The sequence below is a fragment of the Doryrhamphus excisus genome, linkage group LG5, assembly GCF_037039965.1.
Source record: "Doryrhamphus excisus strain RoL-2023G ecotype Guam linkage group LG5, RoL_Dexc_Guam_v1.1, whole genome shotgun sequence".
Taxonomy (NCBI): Eukaryota; Metazoa; Chordata; class Actinopteri; order Syngnathiformes; family Syngnathidae; genus Doryrhamphus; species Doryrhamphus excisus.
Genome location: NC_136361.1, coordinates 7,374,380 through 7,393,005, shown reverse-complemented (window position 1 = coordinate 7,393,005; position 18,626 = coordinate 7,374,380). Strand labels below are relative to the sequence as shown.

General features: G+C 40.3%; 1 protein-coding gene across 3 annotated transcripts in view; it reads right to left on the bottom strand.

Annotated features, from left to right (window-relative positions):
• The window catches only part of hecw1a (HECT, C2 and WW domain containing E3 ubiquitin protein ligase 1a), a 47,279-nt gene that overhangs the window by 12,174 nt on the left and 16,479 nt on the right, over positions 1-18,626 (bottom strand). For all 3 annotated transcript variants that reach the window (XM_058060044.2, XM_058060046.2, XM_058060045.2), the window contains 6 exons: positions 10,064-10,139; positions 9,251-9,420; positions 6,704-6,846; positions 5,890-5,990; positions 3,866-4,782; positions 1,806-2,373 (listed from right to left, as the gene is read on the bottom strand). In XM_058060044.2, coding sequence (XP_057916027.2) covers positions 1,806-2,373; positions 3,866-4,782; positions 5,890-5,990; positions 6,704-6,846; positions 9,251-9,420; positions 10,064-10,139 — 1,975 coding nt within the window. The remainder of the gene's footprint in view (positions 1-1,805; positions 2,374-3,865; positions 4,783-5,889; positions 5,991-6,703; positions 6,847-9,250; positions 9,421-10,063; positions 10,140-18,626) is intronic.

Here is an 18,626-nt window from a genome sequence, read left to right as displayed (position 1 = left end):
AAGACTAGCAATATCCATACATGAAAGGTTTTTGGATTCAGAACCATTGAACATCAAAGTGCAAGATGCAGAGACAGCTTAGTCAAGTCTTTATTTAGTGAACAAAGGTGGAAGCTCTCAAGCAGCAGAATGTCTCCCAAACACAAGAGCGACAAAAATACCAAGCCCAAAGAAAAGCCAACGCATAGGATGGTGTAAACCAAATACCAAACAAACCAACTTCCAGCCAACACACAACAATCCAGCCACCAACAAATACTGACTGATTACGTATCAGGACCATAGAAGAAGGAAAACTAACCCAGGAACCCAACTTGTCATGTAGAACATGACAATTAGCAAATGCTGGCTATTCAGTGTGCGACAATCATCAAAAAAAGCACACAACAATGATAATTAAAGGGCAACACATCTGGAAGGGAAGAGGTGGGAGCCGAGATGTGGCATGTGTATGTGACCTACTTTCCCATCCTATTTTTCAATAGTCATCATGTAAGATGTTGCAAAAAGACTAAAACAACTGTAGCAATTGTTGGAAACGCAATTTTGCTTAAATCAGTCATCTTTCCTTTTCTTTCAGTGTTTTGGAGATGATTACTGATCATTTACTTCAGAGCAGCGGCTTCCAAAGTGGGGACATGGGCACATTTTGGCCCTCAAAATATTTTTTATTAAATTTTATGAAATTAATGAGATATACTATCATTAGAGATTGATTTGTCACTTTAACACAAAACTATATATATATTGACCTCCACTGGATTGGTTTAAGTATCTTTAACTTTCAGGAGTCCATGATCTTGTATCCTCGGTTATGCAGGCTGGCATAATGAATGGCACACAAACGCTCGGGACTTCAGACGTCATACAAGTCTTTAAATAGTGGAAACTGGTCAAGTAAAACAAAATTTCTAATCAAGAATTTACTATGCTTTTACCACTGTGCCAAGTTTATTGGTCGTTTGAAACATGACACCACCTTCCTATTGGTGAAGCACATCTTGTCATCTATCCGTCAAAGCATGAAGAAGAACGGGGTTGGAGGGTAATTGAAAACTGCCATTAAGTAGACAACTGACGAAGCACATCATTATATATTTTTGCACTACTTTAACACAAAGTACTGCAGATCGCCTCTGCATGACACTGTGAGTTATATTGAGTTATATTGATTATACCTCCTGCGATTTCCGATGCGTTGACAAGCTTGTCATGAGTTCCCTTAAAGTTATAAGTTATAACTTTATAACTTAGATATATTAGCAGGGTTCAAAGTTGAAGAAAAGAGTAGCATAGTAGTAGTAGTAAAAAACACACTGGAAATTACAGTATTTGTTGGCGCAACTCTCTGATTAACAAAGGTCATACTTGTACTGGTGGATGGTGCACTTCATTTGATGTTGTTCCTGACAGCTACAAAGTCCCTATGGACACAATCTAGGCTGTAAGGACCCCTATGTATTCTTGTGTTTAGAGCACAACAACAGTATTGGAAGAATGTTATGTTCAAGAACAAGGGTGACCCATTAAAATGCAAGAACTCCGGGAACATCGCTCATGAGCCACACGGGAAAACGGGGACATTACAGACCGCTCAAGTGGGAACTTTGGGGTTGCCACGGCAATGACATAATAAGATGCAAGCAAATTTTAGAAGATGTTTACACAGTAGTGTATGACATGGTACTAAGTTTCTACATCTTACGTTTCTAATAATACGCTAATAAGCTTGCTAATTCTCATTCTAACAGGGCCCACCCTCTTGATGAGACAACCCGTATGATGAGTCATAGCGTGTATCTTACCCGTACTGTTAGCGTCCTGCGATTCCGCTCCAGCAGATTCTCCATTCTCTTCTCTCCTGTCCTCTTGCCATCTCCCACTCCTCCTTTCTCCTCCCACTTCCTGGCCTTCAGGACAGTGGTTTGCATCTGGTCCTGACTCAAAGGTGCTCTCGTCTTCCTCCTCATCCTGTGAGGAGAAGACCGTACTGCCGGAAAGCCGGTTGCTGTCCACAGAGGAGAGGCGCGTGTGGCTGCAGAAGCGGCCCCGGCCCTCATAGCCGGAATTGCTGTAGCAGGACGTACTGTAACAGGATGTGCTGTAGCAGGAAGTGCTGTAGTAGGAGGCATCACAGAACTCGCACTCGTTTTCACCCCGTGCTGGATGGCTGCTCCTTCTATTTACTTTTCTGACTCCATTACTGGAATCCCCCTCCTCGCTTTCCAGGTATGAGAGAGAGATTCTTCTAACTGCTGAATGTACTCCACTTCCTCCATCACCTTCCAGGAGCTGGTTTAGTTCAGAGAGCCGTTCAATGGAGAGGCTACGTGGGAGGGAACGACAGCAGCATGGGCCAGGACACTCGGGGACCTAAAGATGTACACACATTTTAGGAGACAATGCAGTATCTTGTTATACAATTGGCCAGCCTATTGTAGAACATCTTTGAAGCAAAGCCTTGATGACCTATGACCTATCATCCTGCAGGATAACACCATGTGTCTTGCAGTTCAATCCAAGTGTTACTTTGCTAACGCCATTAAATCTATTTACACACAACACCTAGCGGTAACATTTTTTGTTTTCTTTGTTCAGGTTCCCCTAAGGTCTATATGCATGCAATGTGTACACACATTATAAAAACATTCAAATTTTTATTATATATAATGTTTTTATTAAGCGTTTATATTAATTATATAATTGTATATTAATTTTTTAATCATATAATGTATTTGTTATTTTGCCTTATATGCAATTTATTATTATGATACATTTTAATTTATTAATTTGTTAATTAATTACTTTTTATTAATATTATAATATTAATTGTGATTAATAATCAATACAAATATATTCAAAATATTCATTACAAGAACATATTTATTCATATATATATACCGCTCAACAGTTTGGGATCACTTGCAAATTTCTTTGTTTTCCAAAAAAAACACATTTTCATGCATTTCACAAACATTTTTGTCCATTTCACAAACAATTGAAATTAATCGGATGATTTTCAAAGAACAATCTACATTGAGGCCTACTATCAACATCTGTCAGTCCTCAATCTCCTGGTATGGTTGCTAATCCAAGTTAATCATTTTAGATAGATAGATTATTAGAAAACCCATCTATAAATCTGCACTACAACTAACATCTCTTATCATGTTGTTAACTCTTCCCTTCAGAGAGCAGCACAAACTGGGTCCAACAAGGACAGAAAAAGGAGTGGGAGGCCCCGATGCACAACTGTGCAAGAAGACAAATATCTGAGAGTGTGTAGTTTAAGATAAAGACGCCTCACAGGTCCTCATCTTGCAGCTGCACTAAATAGTACCCCTCAAACACCAGTGTCAATATCAACAGTAAAACGCGACTTCAGGATGCTGGACTTCTGGCAGGATTTCCAAGAAAATGGTATATCTCTGACCAAAAAATGTTCCAAATTTCCATCCATTTTTGTTATCTTATCCGAGGACGGGTCAAGGCAGAAACAAGCCCAAACTTCCCGGTTCCCGACCACCTCTTCCAGTTCCACTAGGATACACCAAGGTGTTCCCAGGCTAGCAGCGAGACATAATCCCTCCTCCCCAATGGGCATCTCCAGAACACTTCAATGGGGGGGCAGTCTTTCACCTTAACTATTAACTATAACTATTGATGTAAAGAAGCGATGGGTCTGAGCTTCTCCCAGAAGACAGAGCTCCTCACCCTCTCTGGCTTGAGTCCAGCCACCCAAGTGAGGAAACTAATTTCCCCACTCGTGCTCTTTTTGTCCCAACAGCTGCAAAAAACCCTAGTAAACACTACTTGTAGAGGACATGTCAACAAGAAGATACTGTTTTTTTATTTACAGTCTTACCTGAATGGGAGATTGGGTCATCTCATCATCATCTTCTTGGCCTTCCTCTTTTCCATCTTTGGAGCTTTTAAGTGTTGGTGATGTTGAGGTGTTATCTGGTGTTGTGCTCGTGTTCTCCCCTTCTTCCATATCCTCCTCCTGGCTTGATGGCCGATGTTGTGCAGAGGGGAGACTGTGGAGGAGGTGGTGAATACGGATGTAGTGGGATCGGGGGGTTTCCGGCTCACCGCACGCTGAGGCGATCACATTTTCCAACTCGGACACTGGCAAGGAGCATGGGCGGGTTTTGCGGCGTGGGACACCATGCGAGTTGCAGGTTGAGAAGAGGCAGGAACAAGGACCATTGCTACTTTCACCAGTCTCTCTCGTTCTTTGTGATACTTCGGTTGTCCCTGCGACTACCTCGTGGGATGTATCGGTGTCCTCTGCAGTTATAGCTAAAATATTATCAGTCGGCGGCTTTGGTTTGTCATCTTCTTCTGTTACTCCTTCCTCAGCTTGTGGGATGTTTTCTCCTCTCTCTCCTCTCTCTTCATCTTCCTGCTGCCTCTCCTCTGATTGTCCATCTTGTACCTCCACTACAGTGTTCTCTTCTTGCAAGTCACCTGATTGTCTATCCACACACTGTAACTCATTAGAAGGAGGCTCATCTTGTCTCACTGTGCTCTCCTCGTCCACAGCATCTTGTTCTATTGCCGCCTCAAGTTCTACTGTCTCGGTGTGTTGGGTTTCCTCAACTGTAGGGGCTGGTGGCACTGGGGTCTCAGGATCAGCAGGGGCATCAAACGGGAGGTCGGGCGTATCATGTCCCACACTTAAAGTATCAGCCTCAGGTGCATTAGCAGCGTTGTTGGAATCTGCGTTGATTCCCCTTTCAGGGCAAGCAGACTCTATGACCAGTGAGACCTCTTCATCATCTGAGAACAGAAAATTGATCTCAATAGAAGACCATAGCAAAACACTTCATAATTATGAAAGGCTAAGACGTAAGACAGAATGGAAGCTAATTGGGATCATGGCACAGAAATAACAAGTCATCTATGCAAGTCATCCCTGCGTAGAGGTGGGCTGGGAAGTATTAATGACTCTTCTCCAGGATTCCATCACCTTTGTAATTAATATTTTATATTTATCCTCCAAGGTCATCATGAATCATTACCATCACAGGAAAAAACGTGATTCCTATTATACTGTATAGTCCTTCTCTTTGCGGTATACCACAGTATTGGGCTTACTGTATGTTTTACTCTGTGCAAATCATTTTGCCTTTATTCGAAAAGCAATTATCAATAATGATTGCATGCAATTAAAAGATAAGGAAACACTGCCTTGGGTGAGTTCAGCCTGCAGGCCTAATCTCATGAAAAGTGTCAACAGCACACACCACTACAAAGCTAAATCCAAATTCCAAAAAGTATTTTGTTTCTCTGGTAATATATTACATTTATGAAGAAGTAATTATGTTACGTTTTTAAAGTAATTTCCCAACACATGGCTGTTTATGGACGTACTGTATATCTGGCTCCATCTGGCTTGTAGGATACGAGGAGTAACACAGATCTGATTGCATAAAAATAGATCTGACAACAAAACATTTGGCTGGTATAAATACTTGGCAGTAAGGATTTAGCTGGTTGCCATAAAGAGTGTGAACATTTATGCAAAGAAGGTTGTTTGTACTTCGTTCAGATCGCTTTGTATAAAGTCCATGATTGGACCAGGAACATTTTCCTTCTGCACCACCATCATCTTCTTGTTCAGATCCTGAAGTTATACCATAAGAACCCACATTCGTTTGCAGTGGTGTAAGTATACTAACATTTACCATGCAAGCCCAGTTTAACAATTGTGTTTGTGTATGTTTTAGCATGCACCTTATCGGTATGGGTTAATTACAGAAATAGACCCTGTAATTGAGACTGTACCTTATGGTGTGGAAAATACGGTAATCAAAATAGTAAAAATTGCCATCCACTATGGACAATTAATCAAGCTCAGGACTGCGAAGACCATCTTGAAAGTACCTGGGTGAATTGAGGAGGTGAGCTCAAAGCGGAATTGTAGGTGACCACACACATGATCCGTTGGAAGCCTGCGACCCAGCGAGTAACTTATTATCCGATCCCTGTCAACCAAAAATCAGAAAAAAGCATGTAAAACTAAGTACATCGGTTTCCTACATGAGAAATTTCCTACGTAGAAATGAAAGTCTCTCACATCCCCCAGGGGGACCCGCCCCACTATTTGAGAAGCACTGGTTTAGCCTGTTTCAAGCTGTCAAATAGAAACCATTGAGGTTTTACAGACTAGTTTTGATTCTTCCAGCAATATGAGACAAAGCGCGTTCCTTTTACAAGAACAAAGTCAAAATATTAAGAGAAAAAAGTTTTATTCTAACAAGAAAAATACACTGCAACTTATGAAAACAAACTTCAAATAATTAATAATTCCAATAATTTGTTGAAATAGAGTTGAAATATTAAAGAAAAAATTTACTAATATACTGAAAATGTACTAAAAATTAATCAAAGCTGAGAAGCATTTCTTTTTTCATAATACCTTATATATGTACATATATACTTAAATATCACAGTGGCTCTTGCATCCTTTCATTTTCCACGATGTGTTCCTCGCTGGAAAATGTTTGGAAACCCCTGCATTCAAGGGACCAATAAGAATACTTTACTTTCCTGTACAGTGAATTGGTTTGATTTGTGTTAAGCTTTGGTGCTTCCAGTGTAACTGCAGTAAAGTATTTGATCAACTATGACATCCCTATTCCATAAACAACACCAGCAACACATTATTTTCTTTGTTGTTATTGTTGTTGAGTTTTACCCGATGGCATGTTTTTCCAGCAGCCTCTGGACAGGAACAGACAGCTTCCCCAGGAAGCGTTTGATGATAGGGCGACTCTTGGCAAACTTGTCCTTCACCTCAATCTCAAGCACATCAGTGGGTAGCGACAAAAAGTTAAACCTCTGGAGAAAAACAGAAAAGTGCTTGATAATGATGTCCAAAATGTCTAAAACCTGAAGCAAAACTGACACACGAAAATTGAACTTGAGAATGAACAGGGGCTGTTTGGAAACTGAAGCTTGACTGAAATGCTGTGGAAAACATAGAATGAAAGTAAGTTGGTAGTTTGAGCTCAAATCAGGTATTGAACCAACTATCTCTGGGTCTGGATCCAAGCACTCTACCAGCTGCTATACAACTTTGACTAATTTCCCACAATCAGGCTAGCAGTAGGATATGCCAAATAAGTTTAGTGCTATCTCCCATAATCCTTTGCGGCACTGCTCTTTAAATAGTTGTTAATATTATGTGGGTATTAGGCTTTGTCATTCTATTCTATCTGTCATTCAAAGTTTTCACATTCACATAATAAATAGATGTAAATGGACAACAATGGACATATGTGTGAATGCTTTCAGCACAACACAATTACATTGCTCAGAATCATTGGATGTGAGAGGAACTTGCATTATTGTGGTCATTAAGTAGGCAATAATATTAGTTTAGCTCAGGGGTGGGCAAACTTTTTGACTCGCGGGCCGCATTGATATGACAAAATTTAGGGGGGGGGGCAGACTATATATTTTACACGTAACAGTCCACCTGGTATTATTGTATCTGTAAAATTGTCATGCAATCTGCTGTTATTATTTATTATTTTATATTTATATTTAAATATTTTAAAAATAATAAAATATTATAATAATTACAATAAAATTAAAATAATAATTATTATATTATTATTATGTAAAATATGCAAATATAACAATAATATTAAATATAATTAATATAATAATTAGCATTAATATAATAATTATAATAATCATAATAGTTCTAATAATAATTATAATAATAATTATTATTATTATGTGCTTGTGTCCCTTTTTTCAGGAGCACTTTGTAAACAACAGACCATGTCAAAAAACGAAATTGATAAAACCATCAAAAGGTTGGCTCAGGCCATGATGCCAGGTTGTATGTTGAGTTTAAATGAAATACTTTGGAAAGATTGGGCGGGCCATATTCAAACACTTGGCGGGCCAGATGTGGCCCCCGGGCCGTAGTTTGCCCACCCCTGGTTTAGCTCATCTGGTGTAGCTGGCTAAGTGAGTTTTTGTGTGGTCTGTGATGCTGCATGAGTTCATATTACGGGCAAACAACATTGAAGGGACACGGGTAAGAACTCCATGACAAAATTGTTTACATTTTATATCTGACATGGGGAACTGGCAGCCTGTGGGCTAAATATAGTCTTTAACCCAGCCCTGGAGTGAACGAACGAATGAATGAATTACTACTGTCCACCAGCAGGGGGGGCACATACCTGGTGTGGGTGTGTGAAGCCTGGATTATGCTACTGTGTTGAGGCACCAGTAGACTACCCTGGCTCCCTCTTCCCACTCCAAACTCTCCTAAACAGTTATTTAATTCAGTAACTCGTTTCACAGCATATTTTGTTGTATGTATATGATGGGTCGCCCGGCCTGTGGTCAAGGACAGTGATACGTCCCCTTCATCACAGAAGTTGCCATCTCTGTTTTAAATTATATACCTTGTGGAAAAAGTGGAGTAACCCAGTGGAGGTGGTGAAGACTCTGTGATGCAGCTTTTGCACAGTGATACAGGAGCAGGATGAAAAGGAGTGAATAATTTACAAGTATGAACCGGGAGGGAGGAGACAGCTGCATGAAAAAGGATGAATGTGTTGTTGCATTAAAAGGGTGCATCTGTGGAGGAACAGCTGTGATATATAGCTTCAGTGGTGGAGGACTGGAGAGAGAAGAATGAGACTAGGAGAAATACAGAAGGGGGATATTTACCTCGAAACAAACATTTCAAGTAGCAATTTCAATGATTGAAAATGTTTAACAAGAACAGAATATATACTGTTTTTTAAAGACAGGGTCGATGGGGTATGCTGGAGCCTATCACAGCCGACTTTGACTGTCTATCAATTTTCTTCTGCTGATCTGGGTGCCGGTCATGGGGGCAGCAATCTCAGTAAGAAAGCCCAGACCACCTCTTCCAGTTTCACTGGGGGGATACCAAGGAGTTCGCAGGCCAATCGTGAGACACAATCCCTCCAAGGTCGACCCTGAAGCCTCCTCGCAGTGTGTCTTGCTCAGAACATCTTACCATGGAGGCATCCAGGAGGCATCTGGATGAGAAGCCACCTCAACTGGTTCTTCTCAAAAGATCTTAGTGCATTGGTGAAAATCTAAACGCATTCAGCCAAATGTACTCCAAATGTTCTCCACTCTTACATCTATGATCATTGAACATGATTTTAAGAAGACTGCATTTGGCAGTTATGATGATGAGCACAGATGGTGCTAAATGTGTGTGTGTGTGTGTGTGTGTGTATACCTCTGAATTCCATTTCGGGTTGATTGTGTTGCAGACAATGCCAGAGCGTTTCTCCTGACCATGGTGTGGCAACATGGGGAAGATGCTGTGCTTTCCAGGCTGGATGGAAAGCTTGAGGTATGGGTCTGGATTGAAGAACATCCCCTTCTTTAAACCAACTGCTTGGAGGTCTGCAGGTAGAAGGTAACATAGATTAATGCAATTTTGTGAAGATGAGAAAAGGTATTAGACTCAGTTCGTATTTGAGACTGAAAAACAACGAGCAACACCCCATAGCCTAATGTAGCCTTTTTAGTGTTTACTGTGGTGGGGGTGGTCTGCATCAGGGCCTGTCGGGTTCAAGGTTCAAGGTTCAAGTGTGTATCTCTGGCTACTGGGAATGAATCCACGGGCCTGCTTCACACTGTGTGTGATCTCCAATCCCAGCAAATGTAAATTGACCAATTTTACCTCTTTGTGACCTCTTAAACCATGTACTCTCCGGTGGCTTTACTAATAAACGACAAAACAGGTCGGCCTCTGTGTACACCGTTTGAGGTTATGTAAATGCTCCCATAAATTAAAAAATAAAATAGATTAAAAAATAGATAAAAAATGTTCATCATTACACAGGCCTAATCTGAACTACTAATAAATAGATCCAGATCAATTGCATTGATGTTTAAATAAATGTGCTGATTTGGTCTTCAACATGCCAATGTGTGACGTTGGAGGTCAAATGATGGTTCCGGTATGGAAAATGTGTATTACTCACATCGTTTTGAGGGTCAGTGAATGCAAGTGGAGAGGTACAATAGATGTTGATTTTCTAACCTGACAGGGAAAAGTTAATGAGTCTCCTGTTGCCCTGGCCTTGGTTGACCTCAGGACTAACCACTGGCTTTAGGACCTGCAGGAGCAAGAAAATTTGCTTTTTAATTTACACATGCACAATGCTATATTCATCCATTGAGTCATTTTCTAATGCCTATCCTGATCAAAGTCACAGGTGAACAGGAGTCAATACCAGCTGATTTTGGCTGAGAGGCAGAGTACACCATGGACTTGGTCACCAGTCAATCACAGGACACATACATACAAACACAAACAACAATTCACAGTCACGTTCACACCAGTGGTCAATTTAGAGTCTCCATTGAACTCAACATTGTTTAAACCCACATCACGAGACAGTTCAACATCCTTATAGTCGTTTGTGTGTTTGGAAATAACATGTGACCTGTGACTTCTGCACAATATAATTTTAGTAAGTGTTTCAAATCATTTACTGGCATGTTTCTGAGGGAGACTGGTGCAAGGGACTTATTTGTCATCTGTCCCAGAATATGGCATGGTTTATAATGCCCAAATTTCTAGCAAGAGGCTGTACAACAAGGCACATCTGCAGCCGCTTGGCAATTATTGGTTTATTTTAAGCACACGGCTGTAGCAGGAACCCTTAGTATTCCTCAACACTTCATGAAACACTTGACAAGCTTTGAGAGTTACCCATCTTCGTTTTCCTCTGGTTCCTGTTTCCCTACAGCCAAGTTTTGGTCATGCTAACTATTCACTATGACTGGGAGATATGGAGCAAAACGCATAACCAGATACATGTATGTTCATATCCCAATATTTTTTCCACACAGTGAGTTCAGACAACGAACGTGAGCTGGGTTTAGACATCACGAGAGAGGTTAGTTTTACCTACCGATAATATTGTTGCAATAGTAATTCTGCTATGGTGTCATTAATGATAATAATGATAATGATAATGAATTTTCAAGCCCTTGAAAATGGATACATGGTAATCCATCATAAATAATTCTTATTTCTCTTCAGCATTCAGAACTCTCCATCCTCACATCCTTGACAAAAAAAAACCTCTCCTCCTCCTTCCGCCGGGGCTAGCTTTTCCTATGGCTTCTAGATTTTCCCATCCACAGGTCACAGAAAGTGTACGTCAACAACATCTTCTTCGACATGCTATAAACCTGAACTGGCTCCCCTCAGGGCTGTGTGCTCCCCCCGCTGTTGATCCTTTCCACCGACGACTGCACAGCCACACAGCCCAATGCCCATCTGGTGAAACATTATGATGACAAAGTCTTCCTCCTGTGTCTGCTGTCAGACTCTTGCCACCTTATGAACCAGCCCTCCAGTTTTTGAGTTTGTGGACTGGTCTGTTATGTAAACATGCGGGTGAAACGCTGCCATTTGTTATTATATTTTTGTCGTGAGATGTGTTTTCTGAAAAAGAAATCCTGTTCTTAGAGAAAAAATATGAAAGAAAATATATTCATTGACCAACAATTTGCCAATGAATTTAAAAGTTCATTCAATTAGTACTTTCAATGTGTACTATATATATATATTTATATATATATATATATATATATATATATATACATATATATATACATATATATTTATAAACCAGAGGGTTGCAGTTATCAAATACGTCCACGTTCGTGCCCATTCTCATGATTTATTTCTAATCCCTAAACTGGCGGGTAGAGTTCTGTGATGAATACACTGCCATCATTATTCTGACACTGTGCAGCGAGGAAGAAGAAGAGGGGTTGGGAAAGAGCATCAGTTCTCTGATGGAGAGAAGCAAAAATGGATTGTAAATACAATTATATTCCATCAATTGTTTTGCTTGATGTGTCTTCATAACTAGAAAAGCACTCAGAGAGTGCAGACCTTAGTGCCATAGTTCCGCCCACATTGTGATTTACACCAAAACCGGATGTACAGCGAGATTTGTTCTATTTTTTTTCCAAGTTCTGAGGACATTTTTTGTGCTGTTAGAGTTCTGTTAGAGTTCACAAATGACAAATATGGTCCTATCTCACAATGTTAAAGAATCCTGGATCCAGATAGTGGTCTGGATCACACCCAAAATTTAATCAGTTCTTCCATATCCCATTTACGACAATTCCTGAAAATTTCATCCAAATCCATTGAGATGTTTCAATGTTTCAAGTTATTTTGAACACAAACAAACATAGCCTCCATGCTGTGCTGCGCAATTATCACAGACTGCAATTTCCATGAAACTCGCCAATGAAATCATTACAAAGTGAAATCCGCTTTGATATAAAACAACTCAAATACCAGTCCACCGTGTTATCATTATTAGGTTATGCCAACATTTTTGCCAGCATTTTTGCCAGCATTTATCAGTTTATCATTTGTCTGCTTGTTTGTGTTTAAAATAACTTGAAAAGTTCTGAATATAGGAAAAAAATGTACGATCATTATTCCGGTGTCAATCACAATATCCGGGGAGCTATGGCGCTTGGCTGGGGTCTGCGCTCTCTGAGTGCTTCTCTGGTTTTAGTTAAAAAGTGACTGCTTAGGTCAGCATCAGCCTACATTGTCAACCACCTTTGACATAAAATTTCAGAGCGAAAGGGATCGTCCTATGTTTTTTCCCTGTATGTCAAAGTGTCATCATATTATCACCGGAAACCTCTCCCTGACACAGGTGACAGTTCCCACTTGTCTCAAATCCATCCAAAACATCAGCCAAACTCCTTAATAATTATCGCCCAGTCGACCCTATTGTAATCATGAGTTTTCAGATAATTATTGGATACCACATCATGATGCAATTTCAAATGCACTTCAGCCCAATCTCATCTGGACCACATACAGTATGTAAGGATTCTTTTCTATTTTAGTTCTGATTTTAATACCATGATCCCACACAACCTGGTTCTTAAACTCAACAATCTGGAACTATCACATTCCGGCCTTCTTCATCCACACACACTGCGTGTTAGGATTGGCACCAAAAACTCCTTAACCTTGGTCGTCATTATAGTCCAGCATAGACACGCCCCGTCATAACTACACCCCCAAGACCACATCCTCTCAAATGCACATACATACATGGTGAGGAGGTGGAGCTTGTGCCAATTGTCAAGTACTACTCAAGTACAGTACAAGTGACTCAAATAAGAACACAAGAAGAGGCTCATGTACTTACATTAACCAGTCTGGGGTACAGGCACTTGTGGTTGATAAGACTCTACTGCCCTAACATGGAAGTCATTGTGCTTAAGGGTAGATCATTTTATCTTCCGAGATAATGTTCTGTTTTCTGTGTAGAACAAAAACAACAAAAGCCTGCCTGCACACCCAAACAGTATCTTTATATCATTGTGGGACTTTAACTATGCTGACCAAAGAAGTCCAATACAAATTTCAGAGGAGATGGAGCAATGCAACAGATATAGTATATCAATGTGCCTTGGGCCTATATGGTACAGGCACATCCCCGTCTGAGTGGCTGAGTGACCATATTTTACCCATGCTACCCACCAATAAGTTTGCTGGGCTCAAAATGAGGTCGGTTAAAATATGGCCTGAACACGCTATCCCTGAGGATCCCTGAGCTACAAGACTGCTTCCATGCAACAAATTAGGACATACTCAGAGATCAGCATCACAAATACCCCAGTCCCTCGATGAGTGCACCCCCAGTTAAGGAATATATTAATTTTTGTGTATACAATTACATCCTGAAAAGCAGAGTCATGTCTTTCCTACTCAAAAGCTATGGTTGACACATGAAGAAACGCCGGGAGTCCTTTTAGAAGGGCACCAAGTCTGCCAAACTGGAATATAAAAGACATATTGGAGCCCATGTTAACACCTCAAAAAAACTCTCGGCAGGTGTGGGAGAGTATTTAGGGCAATAACTGATTATAAGGGAACATCTGTCTCTGTGAACCTGTTTGATGCCTGTTGTGATTGGGCAATAGGGCTGAAAAGATTTTTCTGATCGAAATTGTGATTTCAGACAACGTTATTGTGTAATTGCCAAACCTGTGTTTTTTGCACCGCTCCTGAGTGACCCTGGATCTGTTTTGTCAACTGTTTTACACATGCATTCTGTTCTGTCTCCCTACGACAGAGCTTACACTAATGTTGAAAGGATGATGATGAGGAGGTCACTTTATTAAAACAAACAGGTTACTTTCGTCTGAAACAACACCAAAACAACAGCCACAACCAACTCTTTCACAGCACGCACACACACATACACACAGGCTCGTCTTCCCTGTTCCTTGCCTTCTTTCAGCTGATCCAATCGTTAATTATTCAGTGGTTTAAAAAGTAAAAAAATATTGAAAGACAAAGTATTCTGGCCACGAGGTTACAATGATGATGACATTATATTATATTACTGTAACACTGCATGGAGTCAGCCATGGCATGATGAACATGACAGAGTGGAAAAAAAGTTAAGTAAGTTTAAGTAAGTCACAATCCTTATGTGAAACATGAACACATATTTCTTTCCCTTTTCTGTGCATTATTTTCTTCTTTCTCTTTGGGCTTTTCCCTTCAGGGGTCGTCACAGCAAATCAAGCTCCTCCATCCAACCCTGTCTTCCGCATCTGTCTCTCTCTCACTACCCTCATGTCCTCCTTCACTACATCCATAAACCTCCTCTTTGGTCTTCCTATACGCCTCCTACCTGGCAGCTCTAAACACAGCATCCTTCTACCAATATATTCACTATCTCTCCTCTGGACATGCCCCAACCATCGCAGTCTGGCCTCTCTGACTTCATCTCCAAGGCCTCTAACATGTAATGTCCCTCTCATGGGTTAGTTCCTGATCCTATCCATCCTAGTCACTCCTAATGTGAACTTCAGCATCCGCATCTCCAGTTCTGCTTCCTGTCTTTTCCTCAGTGGCACTGTCTGAGCTAGCTCACAATGCTATCATTCGGATACACCTATTTCGACTATGAAGCCCTGTAAATGTCTGCTCTCATTGGGATGGCTGTGTCTTCCAGCACAAGACGTGTGCTCCAGTCCTCAGGTAAAAATGCTGATGTCAAAAGAGCATCTTGTTGAGTCTTTGTAGTGAAATGGAGAGCTAGGTACCCATTCTTCCATCTGTGAATGCGCTGAAACTAGGGATTAGAGACGCGTCATGTTAGAAATATGTGTTCATGTCTCACATAAGGATTGTGAATGATGTGCAGTTACCCTTTAAAGCATCTTTTGTGTCCCTGTGGTGATCCAATAGGCTGCACATAGCAGTTGCACAATGTGGTGTAAACAAAGACTGTAGACTGTGAAGTGTAAAGTGTAAAGGAGGGAAAAGATGACTATAGGGGTGTTATTTCATGTCAACGGGGCTGTAATAATGGTTGAAGCCCTATTTAGAAAGTCACAAACAGGTTTTCTATGCTTAACTACAGACATATTCCATTTAACTCCAAAGGGGCAGTTAAGGTGTTGGCGACATGACTTCATATGGAATCCTCAAGAGACTCTCAAAAACAAGAAAACCACAACACGTTAAAGCATGTTAAAGGTAAGAAATTTTAAATTCCATTTAAAGTTTCAGTAACTTATACTTCCTAAAATGTCTGAAAATTAAATGCTGTTGGAAGTCTGATGCAAATGTCTGGAAACAAAAGCAGTCTGCAGTGAAAACAAAAGGATTAGGAAATGACAGATGTTTGCAGCAATTCAGTCTAATGAGATGCTAATCTGACTTGTCGGCTGCAGCCAGAGACAAAAGCACCAGACATCTTTTATTCTTATCTGCGAGATAAATCAAATGTCACCATCACCCATCTGCACCTATATATCAACCATTATGCTACAAACATGTCCCTTTAAAATGTAAACATAAGAAAATGTCAAATGTTACTTTTGTTAGTTAATATGATATTCTAACCAATCAGCATTTGTCCTCTGATCAATAAAAAAGGCAAATACCTACCAGATCCCGATCCGATTTCGTTTAGTTCGATTTAGTCAATTGGTTCCAGACCCCGCCACGGGAAGTGAATTTCTGCGTTGTAGGATTCAATATTAATAAAATGAATATTACCGTAGTTAGAGCATAGAAAACCTGTGACCTATGACTTTATAATTTTGATGTTTAATATTATGAGAGCCATCTAGTCACCTCATACAGGAGCAATCCACCCAGCTAACCTAAACTAACCTAAACTTAAGAAGGGGGTTGAAACTGACAAATTCAATGCCCAAATCGTACCACTTCCGCAAGGAACAGGAATTTTTTTTTCACTATGTCATGCCAGGCTGCAAGGATCCATGGCTGCAAGTTAACGTAAGGCAACATCATAGATACCAGGATTCTACATATGACTTGTCTTTCAATATTTTTTGACTAATAGGCCAAACCTCAACAGAATGAGGGAGCGGTGTTTGAACGACAAGGTCATATATTGGTAATAATGTAGTAATAATGTATTGGTAAATATCAGATAATATGCCATATGTACAGCATACATGTACCACTGTCACGGGTCCTGAGTCCTGCCCTGTGTGGTCTTGGCCACGATGCTGCATCTCAGTTTAGTAGCGCTACAATTATTTTGTTCCCATCCTCAGAGAGATCTTTGCCCTGTTGAACTTCCAGTGACCAGTATGAGCGAGTGTGACAGTGATAACACCAAATTTCACACAAACAAGTCGCATGACCCCGGCCAGGAAAAAATGGCTAATTGGGCCCAATTGGTACAGTTGGGTATACTGGCAGCAGCAATTTACACTGCTATCAGTATGCGGATCAAAAAGATCCACTCTGGTGACTCCGTTATCAGGAAAAAGCCAAAAGAAAGAAAGAAATCCAAGGTGCACGATGATTACTTTACACTGTATCAAGTGTTGTTTTTCGGTGCTGTAAAATAAATTTTTATGGGTATTTTTTGCCATTCCTTGGTGGTCCTGGTAATATTAAACAATGAATGGAAAGAGTTTTAAGCATCAGCCTTAATGATTAACAGGGTACACATGATCACCCAAATACTGTATAACTATGCATGAGCATCAGGTTCCTATATGTTTTTAATGCGGTCCCTTCTCAAGGTTTCTTTTTCCCTAATGGGTTTTGAGTTTTTCCCTGCCCTGATGGGGATTTAGATCAGGGATGTCTTCTATTGTCTATCATCTACTGTTATCTACTGTAGCCTGCTTGTTAAGCCCTTTGAGGCTCTTTGTGATTAAGGGCTATATAAATAAACTTGAATTGACCTGACTTGACTTGTCAAAGAGGTGAAGTTGCATGTGCAATGGCGGTCACTGCAGTCGTGTCTCATGGTGATTCTAATATGCTGTAGTGCAAAGAACCATAACATTGTTCTGACATTTAAGAACAAAAGCCATAAACTAATCAATTAACTTACTGGAAAGTAACTACCATCACAGACCTATTGCAGCGATGTTAGAGCATGTATTATTCAGTGTCTAGCGTATATAAATGTGTTTCAAGATCACTTATTAGGAATGTAATGAGCATTCAGTTCAATACAGTGGCGAACCGATTTCCCATATGGTACACAATGTGTGCAGGAAAGGAAGTATGCCCCACATCATGTGTTTACTACAAATACTGTGCAGGCCAACCTTTACTTAGTGGGGGTCATGAAGGGATTCCGATATATTCATTTGTGGATAGTTCACCCTGATTACGTTTGGACTCCCACAGAAAGACTTGCTTCTGTCTCTTTTTTAGATTTGGCTCCCTCGATTCTGGTTCCCCTCACAAACACATTATAATTGCGTTGTCTGTGTGGCTCGTGTAGCATGTAGTTACAATTCCGTACAGGTGATGGCATCGTAACTAGATAGTCAGAGGCACTGAAGGTCTTCAAAAAAACAAAAATAAATCAAGCAAAAGGCAACAATTAGCTTTGACAGTGTCACTCATGGTGAGAATGTAACAATGACTAAGTGCTAAAACAACATAAATGTAACTTTATCATGTCCCAAGTACAACATAGTGAGCTATTCAAGGTATAATGACATGTACATAGTCTTTAAAATCAGGACACACACATACCCTTTAAAATGACCTGTGCATGTTATATGGCGCATGCATAGCAGTCTACTGCTGCATGAAATGAACACCCAAAAGTCATTAATTTTGCTTGTACTCTAAATAAGGTTTAAAAACACGAGATGATGTTGCACAAATCTTATGAGGCACAACAAAAAGCTCAGTTTTACCTGTCCATACAAAAACAGAGAATTATGCGTAATGGCCAAATTAGAATGGCCAAGTCAGAAGATCATCGAGCCCCTCCACCTCAGATATGTTGCAGTCTTGTGACAAAGACCAGATAGCTAGTCATAGTGCCAAGGGGAACCCCTATCCTGGGGACCCTCTTCCGTCTCCTGTTTGGGAACACTTGGGCCTTTCCAAATGGACAAGGCATAAGCAATGTGCTAGCATTGGTCGAAAATCACAAAATGTCAGCATTTTGTTTCCTTACTGTACACAAAATGAAGTGAATGGACCTTAAAACTGTCCATACAACATTATGGCATGCAGTCACACCCCATCTAATGCAATTTAGCAAAACATCTAACAAACAATAACAACAAATATG